The following is a 14,525-nucleotide window of genomic DNA, read 5'->3' on the forward strand; positions in this document are numbered from 1 at the left end:
ACAATTTGGTGTACAATCTGGAACTGAAAAGGTACTAAGAGGCATTCAGGTGTAAGCAAGCCACTTGTGATGAAAGAATCGATTACATCGAAACTCTTGTATTGTTCACTGTTTATTTTTAATCTTTAAACTACTTTTTGATGCAGGACATTAATCTGGAATAAGTTTTCAATCAGCGATGGTTCGTAACTATCCTTCGAAGTGGTGGTTAGTGGTAAATATTTAGCGAGCCGTTATAGAGTATAGACAATACAGCACAAAAAAGTGATTTTAACGCATTTATTCCTTCAACGCCCTAACTTGTACTTGTATATGTACATTTCCTTCGCTTTTTCTACAATTTGAAAATGATCTCAGAGAGATCGAAACGTCGTTTTTTTATCGCTAGGTTTTATTCTTAAATTTTTTTCGAAAAAAATTGCAATTTTAATTCTTGGACCATACTTAGTTCTTATTAACCGAGCGGGAGGTCTATATGGGAGAATCTTGACTGAGGTCGCCAGTACAGACCGAACACAGTGAAGTCTGTACCAGCGACCGAGGTCAAGATTCTCCCATACAGACCGACCTAGCTCGGTTATAAGATGTTTATTATATGGCTGTGTCTTATATGCCAATTTTTTATATGCTTTGTACTTTTTTTTCTAGACCGGTCTAGATACCGGTCTATATGGGAAAATCTAGACCGCTTTCAATATTGATTTCAGCCAATCAAATTCGTGACTTCGGTAGTTCCCAGTCCTTGTGAGACACAGCCATTTAATAAAAGACTCACTGAATAGATTTGTGTTGTGTTGTGTTGTGTTGTTAAAGACGGTGCGTAGACCTACTTAACATTAATAGAAAAACTCTGGGATTCCCAAAATACTGTGACACAGTCGTGTGGGGTCATTTAAGGTTTCTGGTAATCGAGATCAAAAGCGGATCATTCAAGGTTTCTGGTAAACGAGATTAAAAGCTCTCGATAAAATACGCCGGACCACATGCATACATACATACATACATACTTTATTTGTCACGTAGGTCGATAAAAGGCAGCTAAAAAGCTGATGTGGACCTACAAACTAAAGTGTATCTCAAAATTTAAATAATAATAATAATAATAATAATAATAATAATAATAATAACAAACTTGTGAATTTATGGTAAGTAAGAAAAGATGTGTTAAAAATAAATAAAATAAATAAAAGTAGTAATAAAACATTAATATATGTAATTTGCAATGTCTTTATTTATTCCTTGTAAACCATTAAATGTTATTTTATCTAAATGTTGGATTTTGCTTCAAGAGCAGATTTAAAAGAAACAGTGTTCGGTTTGCTCTTTAAGTACATGGGTAAGTTGTTCCATAGAATAGACGCGTGGTGAGGGAAAGAAGATCGACGGAAGTCACTTTTAGGGAATTGCACGTATAGTTTCAGACTGTCCCTTAGATTTTTCAACGGAGAGTGTTTAATAAATAGAGAGCTTACACCAGCCGGAGCTCTATTGTAAAATGCCTGATAAGATATAGTTGCAATCCTCTTTTTGTAGATGTATGATAAGGACTTCCATTTTGTCGCTGCCAGGACTTCAGTGTTGGGGGTAGATTCCTTTAGGTTGAAAATAAATCTCGCGGCTCCCATGTGAATGTCCTCTAGGGTCTGAATGAATGATCAATCACCCACGAATGATCGGTGAGTGACTGATCGTAACTATCGACCGTGAAAACCTGGGAATGAAGTAAGTCGTACAAAACCAATATGGCGACCTTCATGCAAAAGAGGTTGATGTCTTTCTTCGTTCGCTCTAGCGGCCTGTCCATACGGCAAACCATACCAGCCAGACATAACCCAGGTCTGAAGCGAAAAAAGGGGCCTGTGGTCCAAAAAAAGAAAAGACAGACGATCTCAAACATCCGAAAAACTGCGGAGGTCGTACCTCCAATCGATCCAGAATCCTTGTTGAATACAGCGCTGTTGGAAGCATCGAGGCAGCGAAGGCCGGTGGAATTATCACCTGAAGAGAAAGAGAGAAGGACGTTACTCTTAAAAGAATGGTCGAGATACAAGATGCAGCAGCACAAAGAAGATTTACAGCGCTTTCAGGAACTGGAAAGATGTCGTCAAGAGGCTTTAAAAGAATTGAAGAAAACCTCTCCGCTCCTTTACGAAGCTGCCATTAAGGTTGACGGAGATTTTTTCCCAATTGAGTTCAAGGGGCCAACTGAGACGCCACCGATACCGGACTACTTAGCACCTGACATGGAGGATGTCAAAGCAAAGGCCAAAGGAAGACGTTAACCCTTCTGATCTCGTCACTTTTTTGCTCGGTATTTTTTGATACTCCAAGGAGAAAATATTCTGTTTGGTCACTCATCAGAGTCAAAGGGTTAGTAGACACAGATTGACAGTGGTCGATTAATCACTCGCTCTTAATGGTGCAAAAGTACTGACTTCATTCTTTATTGGGCATCAAGCCTGTATTTAACTTGTCTTTAGTCAGTACATTTGTGAAGCTAATGAGTAGTGGTGACCCCTGTGTTGACAGGCAGCAAATTAGGTCGGACAAAAAATTGTCAGAGGAGGAGAACATTGTTGAACTTTTTGTGTTTTGTACAATAAGCATCAAAAGTAATTCACAATTGCTTTAGCTTTGCTTACCTTGCTATGACTTGTAAATTAAAAAAAAACTTGTGCCACTTTCTCATGCAGTCAGATTTGAAAACCAAAGCCAACAGTAACTGTCACTTGCTTATTCGATGCTTTGAACTCTTTCACTTTTACTATGGGAGTAAAAGGGTTAAGCTTTACAAACCAGTTTGTATGTGATTACTATTTGTTGTTTCTGGCTCCATGTGATATTTTCCTTTCATCTGATTGGGTGTTGTGATTCCCAAGAAAGTGATTTCAAACACTCATTTGAAAGGTACTCTAGTAAATGGTGTAATGTATTTTTGCTGTTATAATATTTGTGGAGTTGCTGAGGATCAGGTCAAAACCAAAGATGGCCTGAGATTTTAGCAAGGGGTCTCAATTAGTTTTTACTCAATGCTGTCTTCAGGAGCTTGTTTGAAATGTGATTAGTACTCATCTAGAATTGAAAGGTGGAGGCACGGTGGCCTCATGGTTGGTGCGCTTGACTCTGGATCGAGTGGTCCGGGTTTGAGCCCCAGCTGGGACATTGTGTTCTCAGGTAAGACACTTCAAGTTACTCTCACAGTGCCTCTTTTCACCCAGGTGTATAAATGGGTACCGGCAAACTTAATGCTGGGGGTAACCCTGTGATGGACTGGGATCCCATCCAGGGGGGGAGTAGAAATACTCCTAGTTGCTTCATGCTACAGAAACCGCAGTTAAGCACCGGCCTAATTGGCTACTAGGCTTGTAAACAGACTTACTTAGAATTGAAAGAGGACCATAAATTTCTTTTTCGTAAGAGTGCATATCAGAGTAAAGATTTTGTGGGGTGTTGACTCAGGTTAAAGCTAAACTGAAAAAAATGAAAGTAAATAGTAAAAAAAGAAAAGGAAAGTAAAACTGTTTGCAAACCAGGCAAGCTTAATAAAATTAATCACTTAACTTTGATGCAATCATCCTTGAACAACCTGTGGCTACAGTATTTTAGGTCTTGCACAATTACTCACATGGATTTTTTTCTTTCTTTTATTGGGTTAATTTCTTTGTATTTGATACACTCATTTTCTTAAAACTGATTTAACAAGTTTTACCCTACATGTTAGAAATTAATAGGGAAGCAAAAGTAAGTATGGTAATGCCCAATCTGTAACTGGGCGATATTTTATGGTATGGATACCAGACAGGGCTGCACGTCCTACCATTGACAGCCACTTTTGAAGCTAAGTCATTCAAACCTTATAGTGTAGCAAAGGGTGAAGAAGGGTAGGGTCCTGATCCCCTTTTGCACACAAATTTCAGAAAATTCATGTGTCACATGTGCTTTAAACTGCATTTCACCTGTCATGAATGTAAAAAAGAAAACTTGAAATCTTTCTTCATGAGTAAGGTTTCAAGGAAATCTTGAGATTTTTCATAACCATAGTAAAATACATGGTTCATGAATACTTCAAGAGGAAAATCATGCCCACCTTGGTTCATAAATTCACAAATCACCCTTGCCTTTCTGTGAAAATTAATGTGACATATCATTAAAATTAATTTTGGCCTTATTCAGAAGTCAATTATAAACCATTCACCACCCTTGTTATGATGAAATACTTCAGAGTGGAATTAATTCTTCAGCATTAAAATCAGATCCACTGTTACTTTCTGAGTTGAGTGGAGCCTCAAAAAAAAAAAAAAAAAAAAAAAAAAAAAAAAAAAACCACCATGATTGTCTGATTGTCTGATTGTGGCACATGTCTTCATATGTTCTTCTTCAAGTTCACCATCTTCAAAATTTTTGGTGCAATTTTTTTTTTAGTCTACCACATCAGGATGAAAAACTATATCATCTTTTCTTTCTTGGTGGCCTGTATTCTGAGATGTTGTGGTCTTCATAATCTGCTCGACAGTGCCCCTCCCTGTTTAAAGAATATAACAAGTAAAATGAGGTTGTGAAGTGTCTTCTATGATAGCATTGCCTTTTAACCCTTTAATTTCCACGAGAGACCAAGACAGAGTTTCTCCTTGCAATATCAATACAATATGAAGCAGACAAGTGATGAGAATAAAAAAAATATCAACCAGGAGATTATAATTTAATCCAAGTCCAAATTGTCTAAACTAACAATAAAAATTGTTTGGCAGACAGTAAGGAGAATTATTTAGTGAGGCCTTGGGAGTGGGGGCGGGGGGGGGGGGGTTAAAAGTTAAATGATGCAGTTTTTCTGCCAAATTTACCAACACAAATTCAAAGAGAGTGTATTATAGTTTGGGCATCTTGAAAAATGTAACCTTGATTTATAAAGCACATTATTTGTGAGCCATTTCAATCTTCTCTTGTGTTTTTCTATCGTACTAATTAAAAGAAAAATTTCCAAGTCTGATGTACAACCAACAAGAAATGAATCCAGATATTGTTATATGTATATGCTTCTTTGTAGCTTGCACAAAAGGCATTACTTTTTTTTTTACAGTAGGCAAGCAGGGGCAAGCCTTGGAGGTTTGAGTAACTGAAAGTGGATGGTAAATTAACATGTATATAAGGTTACCTATAGCATCTCCGACAATACAAGTCATCATCACAGCCATGACATCTTAGAACAGCATTCCCATTGCAGATACAACACCATGGCAACTCGTCATCATCACTGTTTGCTTCATAATCGTGGCTAAAAATGCTGCTTGGCATAGCTGAGGAATCGCTATCTTTGGTCCCTCAAGATGTGAGAAAAAACAAAAGAAATTAATTTTTAACAGAAGTGGGTCACAAAAAATGGCAGCTTATTGTCATCATTGTTTGCTACACAACCCTGGCTGAAAATGTTGCTAGGTGCGGTTGAGGGATAAGTGGCAGAGGTCTAGCAGGATCATATACAAAACAAGAATGTAATTCTACCAAAAATGGGTTGCCAAAAATGGCCAAGGAAGAGGTCTGCCTTCAAAAGTAAGACTTGCTGACCAGTCAAATGCTAGATGTACCCTTTATGTGAATTTATTGAACATAGCTAAAAAGATTGCATTTCAATTGCTAAATACTGTATAACTAAAGAAGAGGCCATTAAGGGCTAAACGTGATGTCTTTAAATTGTTAAATGTTATTTCTATATCTACTATAACTTGTCAGTGGAGGTGTAAGTGGAAAAGTCAAGATAAAAATTTGCATGAAGAATAAGACAACTGTTCAAAGTCTTGTTTAAGCAAAGTTGATAACATGTTTATTTCATTGAAAATTTTACTTTTTATTACAACTAGTAAGAAAAAAACAATTGAAGGGCGGTAAATGAAAAGACAACTAACAAATTACCTTCAATTGTCCTGTCTTTTTTCCTGATTTACTTGATTAGCTGGCAGAGGAATCACCTAATTTGCAACCAAATTGGTTGATAAGACAAAGAGAGAGTTTTTGCTGTATCACACCCCCACTGTAAAGTATTTTGTTAAACTACACCACAATTTAAAATTTTGATTCAGTTTAAGAGAGTAGGCAGCTGTTTACAAGCTTTTGACAGGAAATGCATAGACAGTAGTGCATTGAAAAAACTGAATCAGGCTTGGTGTTTGAGCCAGCCATGAAAACCAGTACCTATGACACTTTTATTGCATGAGGCTTCTGTATACAGAGGTCATGGAACATTTTGAAGGTAAAGGGGAGTGGGGGTGGGGGCAAGATTGGAGTACTAAATCTACAGCAGGACAATGCATAGAATTTACTGGTTCAGAAGTTATGATGAGTTATTTAGTGTCAACAGGGTAAATTGAAACACTTACCAAAATCAATGTTTTCACCAAGTATCTGTCGACCAATACATCCAAAGACCCTTCATTTTGTAAAAACATTCTAATGAATTTCTCTATATTTCGCTTTTCCTTTCTTTCGCTTTTCGGGGGGCGGGGAGGGGTGTCTATGACAGGCTGACGAGATTGAATGCATGATCTTCATGATCAGCTGAGTAATCTTGTCCACTACAGATAACCTTTCAGCACTTGTCAAGTTTTCTTAAAGTTACTTCCCACCATCAGATGCCAAAAAATCATTTTTTCTTTTATTTGACTAAATTGAAGTCAAACATTTTACTTAACGTTTCTGAAAAGAAAAAAAAAAAAATATGCAAAAGTATCCGAGTTATTTAGAAAAACATATTTTCAAATAAAAGAGGGGCAAAGTGAGAGTTATAAATGAATACAACATGGGCACCACTGTCAGGACACAATGTCAAGACAAGACTCAATTAAACAGTTGAAATATTATCCAAGAAGGTAGATAACAGTGTATGTTCTGCCTGCCTGTCAACTGGGGAAATATGCTTCGGTCACTCTGGCACTCAGTTAAAAATAAAAAAAGATCCCCAAAGCAACCCTCTACTGCACAGGAAGAAAATGTTGTGCTTTCCAACCAAACTTTCACACACCATAATACTGCGCACGCAATAATACTGCAAAAAACCAACCTGTTTCAGGTATCGTTGGCTTGCTGTTTCATCATTTTCTTTGGTACCGAGTCTCCTCTGGGGGAGCAAAAGGGAAGATTGTTCAAATCTATGCTTCTTGCTGTGGGCAGAAAATAAAGATAATTAGCAATGATGATATATCACAGATTAGGAAAGAAAATTAAAGTAGCATAATTAATAACCTTAAGAATTTGATATCTTGTGAGATAAAAAAACGTGACTGTTACGCGATACGTTTCCCGGGAAAATATTGACCCACTGTCATTGACGCCTCGTCTTCTCATTGGTTTGCGGTTTCAGGTGTGGCGCTAGTTGTTTACAAACCTTTAGAAACTAAAATCTCGCATTTGATTTTGAGAGGAATACCTACACTCTGAGCGAATTTATATGGTATGTGGATTTGAGCGATTTTCGTGAAATTTCGCCAACACATTCCTGGGATGATGACGAACAAAAGTGTGTCAGGAAGTTTTGATGTTTGAAATATTTTTTACGTGTTGTCCATTTACGCAACACACTTCGCATATTTTTCGCTACTCTATCTTAGATGCGAATATTTAGACAACCACCCAGAATATCGGAAAAGCCTAACACACTTTAGTTGATTGATGCCTTGTGAATGAGACTGTGCAGCCATTTTTCTCGTGGCGTAGGATCCGATACCCGATAAATTCATTAGAAGGACCCTCGGTCGTTTCACGCTGTACCGGCTCCTGGCAGTCCCCAAATGAAAAAATCGCCTTGTAGCGGCCGACAAAAGCGAAGCAAAATTTCGACGACAACTATGAGTTTCGCAAATGAAGACCCACTATGAAGCGAGGATATATTTTACGGACAAGCCTTGAATCGTTTTATTTAACGTAGTCGTGGTATCCAAGTACTTATCGTGAACTGAAATATGAATTTATAAGGAAGAAGCTAAGCTAAATGCGAATAGACAAACCAACATTCCAAACATTCCGATATAAAGGCAAGATGCAAAGCTAGCTAAAAACTCAAACAAACTCACAAAAGAACTATATATAAGCTCAAGGAAAGGAACATTAGCACTTACATAACAGTCCCGCTTGTAAGAATTGAACCAAAACGAACTTCAATATAAGTTAGGTATTCGGAAGCGAAACGGGAAATCCAAACAGAAACTTACTCTAACACAGAAAACTGTAGTCTTACGGCAAACGACAACAACCAAACGATAAACAAAAAAAAAACTTCAACTACTCTTCTCTAAAAATCGCACACGTCAACATTAAAAAGGGTCCGCGTGATTTGCTTACGAGATTGCTTCGTAACCTCAAAGCACGCGCACGCGAGTCGAGCGCGCACAAGTTTGTTAACGTCTTCTCAACAGCAGGAAAAAAGCGTGGCAGCCGTTAGACGCCTAAATTATATTTTAATCGTAAACTGCATTTATTAAGCTTTGTTTGATGCATAGTTTGTTGGGGTTTTCTTCAAACTAGCGCGCGTACGAATTTTTTCCCGAAGGACACCCGCCAAGGTAGGAAGTAACCTTAAATGTATCTTAATTTATGTATCCCTCTCTCTCTCTCTCTAAAGATTTGTACATTGTACAGGTGGAAGAACAATAGGACACTTAGTCCCCTACTAGGTTCATCAACCTAAACCCAACCCACCCATCCCACCCCGGGAAGGACATCCATCACACAGTAATCTCGTGCGTGGGAAATTAACGTCTCCTACCCCTCCTGCTGGAGACAGGACCTCCATTTATTCGTCCCTATCTGAGAAGACTAGAAAATCGAACCATTTCTTGATGTTATAGAAAGGAAGCATAATATGCTTCTTCTCAATATTATTCTTCTCAATTATTTTAAGACCTTGAGTGTTGGTCCGGCCGGGGCTCGAACTCTCGACCTCCCGCACAACAGTCCAGCGCTCTATCCATTGAGCCGACTAATACATAGAGGGGTTGAACTGATATCCGTAAAACAGTGCTCGATACATATAGTAGAGCGAGTATAACGTGTGATAGGTAGTTGATTGATTTTTTCTCCCTATCACACGTTAAACTAATATGTATATGATACAATGAATATATGAAGTTCATATATTTTGAACTGCGGTTATAGATACGTATGATGCACGATCCTCGCAGTAGAGAGAGCTATTTATGCAATAGCGGAAATCAGACCTGAAAAAAATCAGGCCTGTACAGGATTCGAACCACTGACCTCTGCGATACTAGTGCAGCGCTCTACCAATTGAGCTAACGAGCCAACTGGGAGCAGGCCGTTAAGTTGATTCGTAATAAACCCATGATGATAAATTATTACGAATCAACGAACGGCCTGTTCCCAGTTGGCTTGTTAGCTCAATTGGTAGAGCGCTGCACTAGTAACGCAGAGATCAGTGGTTCGAATCCCGTACAGGCCTGATTTTTTTCAGGTCTGATTTTCGCTATTGCATAAATAGCGCTCTCTACTGCGAGGATTGTGCATCATACGTAATATGTATATCTTCAACAGAAAAATTCCATGTTGCTGTGTATCCGTTCATATCACAGATGACAACGATCGAAAGCGAGCGTGTCTTTACTTCCTCTCTGAACTCTTACTAAACAGACCCACGACACCTTGGAATCTATTTGGTTAAATACGAAGTAAAGAAGGAAATTTTTTAAAGGTGATGTCATCCATGAATCTATCCATTCATGGATCATAAGTAAGAACCAATTAGAATGAAGCAACAATCTCCCTATCTATCTATCTATCTATCTATCTATCTATCGATCTCTCTATCTATTTATCTATCTATCTCTATTTATCTATCTATCTATCTATTTATCTATCTATCTCTCTATTTATTTATCTATCTATCTATCTATCTATCTATCGATCTATGTATTTACACCCGTTTTAAAAAACGTTGCAATTTGAAAATATGTATGAAATATTCACACTTCATTTATTTATTAATTTATTTTTATTTCATTTTTTTTTATTTTTTATTTAATTTTTTTTAATTTTTATATGCACACTTTATTAATTTTTTCCCATCAAAAAGGTGTCATGTTGACAGAATAAATGATTGGGGCAATTTTTCAAAAGGAAAGTACAGTAGTTACTTTCATAATAACAAAAAGGTATTGTTCTATTGCTGTGAAATATACATACATCGTTTATTACCATTTTGATGGGAAAAGAAAAAGTGTGTTTCTATATATCAATATATATTCTCAAGTGGTGGGAGGGTGGTGGAGTTCAGCATTCACTCCTTTGGCCTTATAACTAGCTTAATTATTGCTGGTAATAGATTCTTAATATTTTTGAAAAGACGAGAAGGCGACGTGAATTAGTGTGGCCTTACTTTAGGGAATGGTTTTTAAATAGTGATAAAGACTCCTGTGAGATACTTTGATTTAAAATTGTGATGTTACCTTTTGGCTTTGAAAATCTTGGTTTTTTTCCAGAGACGAAGAACATCAGAGGAATACTCCGTAGTCTGACGACAGTTTCAGTTCAGTTTAATTCAGTTCCATTTTTTTTGTTTTCAGTAAGAAATGGCAATGTATCGTCTCTGGTTGAAAGTAAGAGAACACAATTTTATCGTAGCAGTTTTGTTGTCATCACATATTGCCGTGGCCGCATGATATGAGCGCCGTATTTCTTTTAATGACTGACTCTGTCATGCGCCAACTCAAACATTTGGCGTAAAACCAACTCACTTACCTTATTGAAGTCAAAAGATAGTCAGCTTCGGCGAGTCCATTGTGAGTCGGAACGTAGAAGTACTCAAGATTTTTTTCCTCGTCAATTCTAGTCTTCTCAATAAATTTCGTTCCTCTCTCCATGATGTGAACTTTGTACTCGTTCCAGTCCACTTGTTCCACAATTTTATCCTTTATAATCTATCAAAAATTTATCTGGAAATATGTTAGTGTTTTTTACTGGACACCAGCTTTCAATCATTAAGTCAATTGGCGATTTGTGAGATTGCTGAAGACGGTCTCCTTTACATGGTAAGGGAAAGGTCTTCGCATTAAACTCGCGCGGAAAAATTAATCAATTTTATTAATTGTAAGAGTTGAGCTAAATTCATAGCAAATCTGAACTCGCCTACTAACTCAAAATTGGTTGATTATAATGTAATATAGTATAGTATTAAGTTATAGCGCTATTCAGGTAGTCTTTCATAGCGGTTTAAAATCATCATGCCTAGGTAAAAACTAGAATCCAAAAATAAAAAATATATATAAATACATATATCAAAAATAAAAGTTAAAAGTGATAAACAACTTTAAAAAGATAGGTCGAAATTCTTCGAAGAAATAGTATTTATGGAAATTTTTGAATGCTAAGAGGCAATTCATTCCATAGCTTTGGCGCTGTAGTACTGAATGCCCGGTACTGACTTAACACAGAGAAGATTAAAGCTACTTACCGCAGCAAAACTTGGGTTAAAAATACTGAGATATAAAATCGAAAGGTTTCCAGTCGTAATAAAACCCTGAGTTCGAACGAAAAAGTGAATTAAGATCGCAGTTTCGCGCAGCCTGAGACCACCAAAAACCTTATTATAACGTACAGCTTGGTAGAAATGAGCTGAACATGCTTAAATACACAGGTTTAGGTCTTTGTGAAGACCAACAACGAAGAAGTTCATTGCGATTATAACTTTAAGGAAAGAAAATGCTTTAAACGATTTTAAAACAATTTGCACTCACCATGATAGGTTACAGCCAATAGAATGGCTAAATTTTGTATGCGTTCTTGTCACCTTATGAAAAACTTGCTTTGTGCTTTGCTGCAGAAATGTGCTGGCTTTATGCCGTTTTCAAGGACGTGAAATGAAAACTAATGTAGGGGGCAACATGAGACAAAAACAACTTGAGCAACAGAGAATTTATTTGAATTACTCTCATCGGCGGTTTGTGACGTTATTACTTCTGCTATAGCTTACAGTCCGCAAGTTCCTGTTTTCGCCAGCGAGAAACAATCTTACCTTTAATCTTGCGCACGTGCCTCAGCTTTATGGACAGTCTTTGAGCCATATCTCAAAACACGCAGAATGCCGGTATTTTTTTATATCTCTAACTCACTCCAGTTGATTTTTTTTCCCGGCACACAAAAGGACTTTCACGTTGATTAATTAAGAGATGGAGAAGGCTTGAACTTTGAGTTTTCAAAGAAAAAGGCAACCACGCGATGAGAAAATATAAAATGTTGTACACTTAACCGGTATTTAAGCCCGTTTCGTCCCGTATCGGAATTGTGGAAACGTAGGTACATTTCTTGACTTGGATTATTAACCAGTTTTCTATTGAATAAGTTAAATGAATTATAACCAAATACATTTCAATAAAATTTCGCTTGTATGGTTTTTTTTTAGCTTTATTTTCATGAACTGTTTTGACGTGTCCTAGAGGCTGTAACATAATCACTTGGGGACTTACGTTCACAAACATGTTATCTAGATGTAATCGAGCACGTGTTCGTATTCTAACTTATTGGGAAAGCTTCTCGGCATCTTGACTTTGTGTGCTTAGAGTTATTTAGGGGCTTTGTGAAGAGCATTTTAAATTACTTAACGTGCTTGTTAAGTTACCTCGCGATGAATGTCAATGAGAGCTCTTCAGATCGTGGCTTAATCAATCGGGTTTCTGGCTGATGATAACTCAGGTAGTCCAGGCTCTGTCACAGGCCCTGTCACAGGTTCTTTCACAGTGGATTATTATAGAGTTTGTATAGTGGTTTAGTTGGACTTGCTTTTCAGCTCCGTAAATATAAAGTTGTGTGAAATAATCAAAGAAATAAAGTCTTACCTTCATACATAGTAGTCTGTGTTGTTCTTGCCGCGATTTTGAGGCCATTTTGCTGTTTCAGCTTAACGTCCTACCACTTCTAAAGAAGAGGTGGGACGTTAAGCTGAAACACAGCAAAACGGCCTCAAATCGCGACAAGAACAGCACAGACTACTCTGTATGAAGGTAAGACTTTATTTCTTTGATTATTTCACACAACTTTATATTTACAGAGCTCAAAAGCAAGTCCAACTAAACCACTATACAAACTCTATAATAATCTACTGTGAAAGAGCCTGTGAGAGAGCCTGGGCTACCTGTGATGATAACCCGATCTATGAGCGTTATTGGCGAAGCTTGATGGCCGAATATTGACCGAGTTCTATTTCCGCGTTTTTATTGGCCGAGACGAAGTCTAGGTCCATAAAAACTCTTTAAAAGAACAAGGCTAAAATCTAGCCATCTTGATCGAGCAGGCTTGGTCAATAAGATCCAACTACACTCAGTAGTGTACTCCAGAGAACTGGTTAGACAGGTTGTCTCGCGTCGCGCAAGCAAAGAATTGGAGTTTAATTGTTGAGAATTCACTCAGTAGCGGGGCCCCATCTCGCAAAAGAATATCTTGAAGTTGTGAGAAAATCTAGAGAGGCCGTACCTAAAAATTGTTACACGGGATTTCCCCATAAAATTGGCATAAAAATCGCTATTTTTATGTCGGGCCCACTATTTTAAACTTCAACGCTTTGGTCAGAGGGGTAGATTTGGTATTCAGTGCTCTTAAGGTACCTCGTCATGGTCAGAGCGTAAAAAAAATGTTTTGCAGTCACCTTTATTCAAACTCCTCCCCGCGTCAGAGCGAATGAGGAGATGCTGTTGTCCCATTGGTTTGCGGGTTCAGGAGGCGGTATACAGCGCGAGTTGTTTACGAATCTTTAGGAGCTAAAATCTCGCATTTGATTTTTGGAGAAATACATCCACTTTGAGTGAATTTATAGAGTATTCGGATTTGACCAATTTGTGTCAAATTTCGCCAAAGTATTCCAGGAATAATGACAAACACAGCTGTGTCGGGGTTTTCTGGAAAAACAGGATCAAGGATCATCGGATCACCGGATCACCGGATCACTGGATCTCCGGATCAGTTCAAAATAAATCAAATAAATTAAACAAATTAATAGGCATAATTGATTGCTCAACCACGTGGCTCATTCAAGATCTCCCGTATGCTAAAGCGAAAATAAGAGAGAATACTGAAAAACCCTACCACTTTGTGGAAGTGTCAATTTTCGCCTACCGACTATCGGGACTGCTATTGAAGACTGACAGCTACAGGGCAGGTTTACTTGTGCATATGCTATATTCGCATAAAATTTCTAAATTATCCTGACTGTCGGTAGGTGATTGCGTCTCTGAGTTCCAGTGCAATTTCAAAACACAAAGCCGCTTTTGGCGACTGGGAATTATTTGTTAGATCGACTAATGCTTGGGTAAAAATGCAAAGAATTGGAAAATAATGGCGATTTTGTTTTCCATTGGCCGTGTCTACAAATGTCTAGTGCAGAGGAAAGGTTTGTGTGAATGACAAAAAAAAGGTTCTCCTTGTTAAACCTATCGAGAAACAGAGAATCGGCAAACGTCAAGGTCTCTTATTTTGTCGGAAGTGATCAAAAGTGTGGGACTAACTTTTCTGCCTGCTGTGCTTGCTGGTGACAG

General features: G+C 37.7%; 2 protein-coding genes across 2 annotated transcripts in view; one reads left to right on the forward strand and one right to left on the reverse strand.

Annotated features, from left to right (window-relative positions):
• The first annotated feature begins 1,722 nt into the window (after positions 1–1,722).
• LOC111326526 (large ribosomal subunit protein mL40) lies at positions 1,723–3,566 on the forward strand. The gene has a single exon (XM_022930535.2). It carries the CDS (start codon positions 1,743–1,745, stop codon positions 2,280–2,282), a length of 540 nt encoding a protein of 179 aa, XP_022786270.1. The 5' UTR covers positions 1,723–1,742; the 3' UTR covers positions 2,283–3,566.
• Positions 3,567–3,613: 47 nt separating this feature from the next.
• LOC111326494 (abscission/NoCut checkpoint regulator) overlaps positions 3,614–14,525 on the reverse strand; it is a 152,091-nt gene continuing 141,179 nt past the window's right edge. The window contains exons 10-11 of the mRNA XM_088763208.1: positions 5,153–5,316; positions 3,614–4,522 (exon numbers count right to left, since the gene is read on the reverse strand). Coding sequence (XP_088619334.1) covers positions 4,450–4,522; positions 5,153–5,316 — 237 coding nt within the window. The 3' untranslated portion in view covers positions 3,614–4,449. The remainder of the gene's footprint in view (positions 4,523–5,152; positions 5,317–14,525) is intronic.

Source organism: Stylophora pistillata, chromosome 6 (genome assembly GCF_964205215.1).
Source record: "Stylophora pistillata chromosome 6, jaStyPist1.2, whole genome shotgun sequence".
NCBI lineage: Eukaryota > Metazoa > Cnidaria > Anthozoa > Scleractinia > Pocilloporidae > Stylophora > Stylophora pistillata.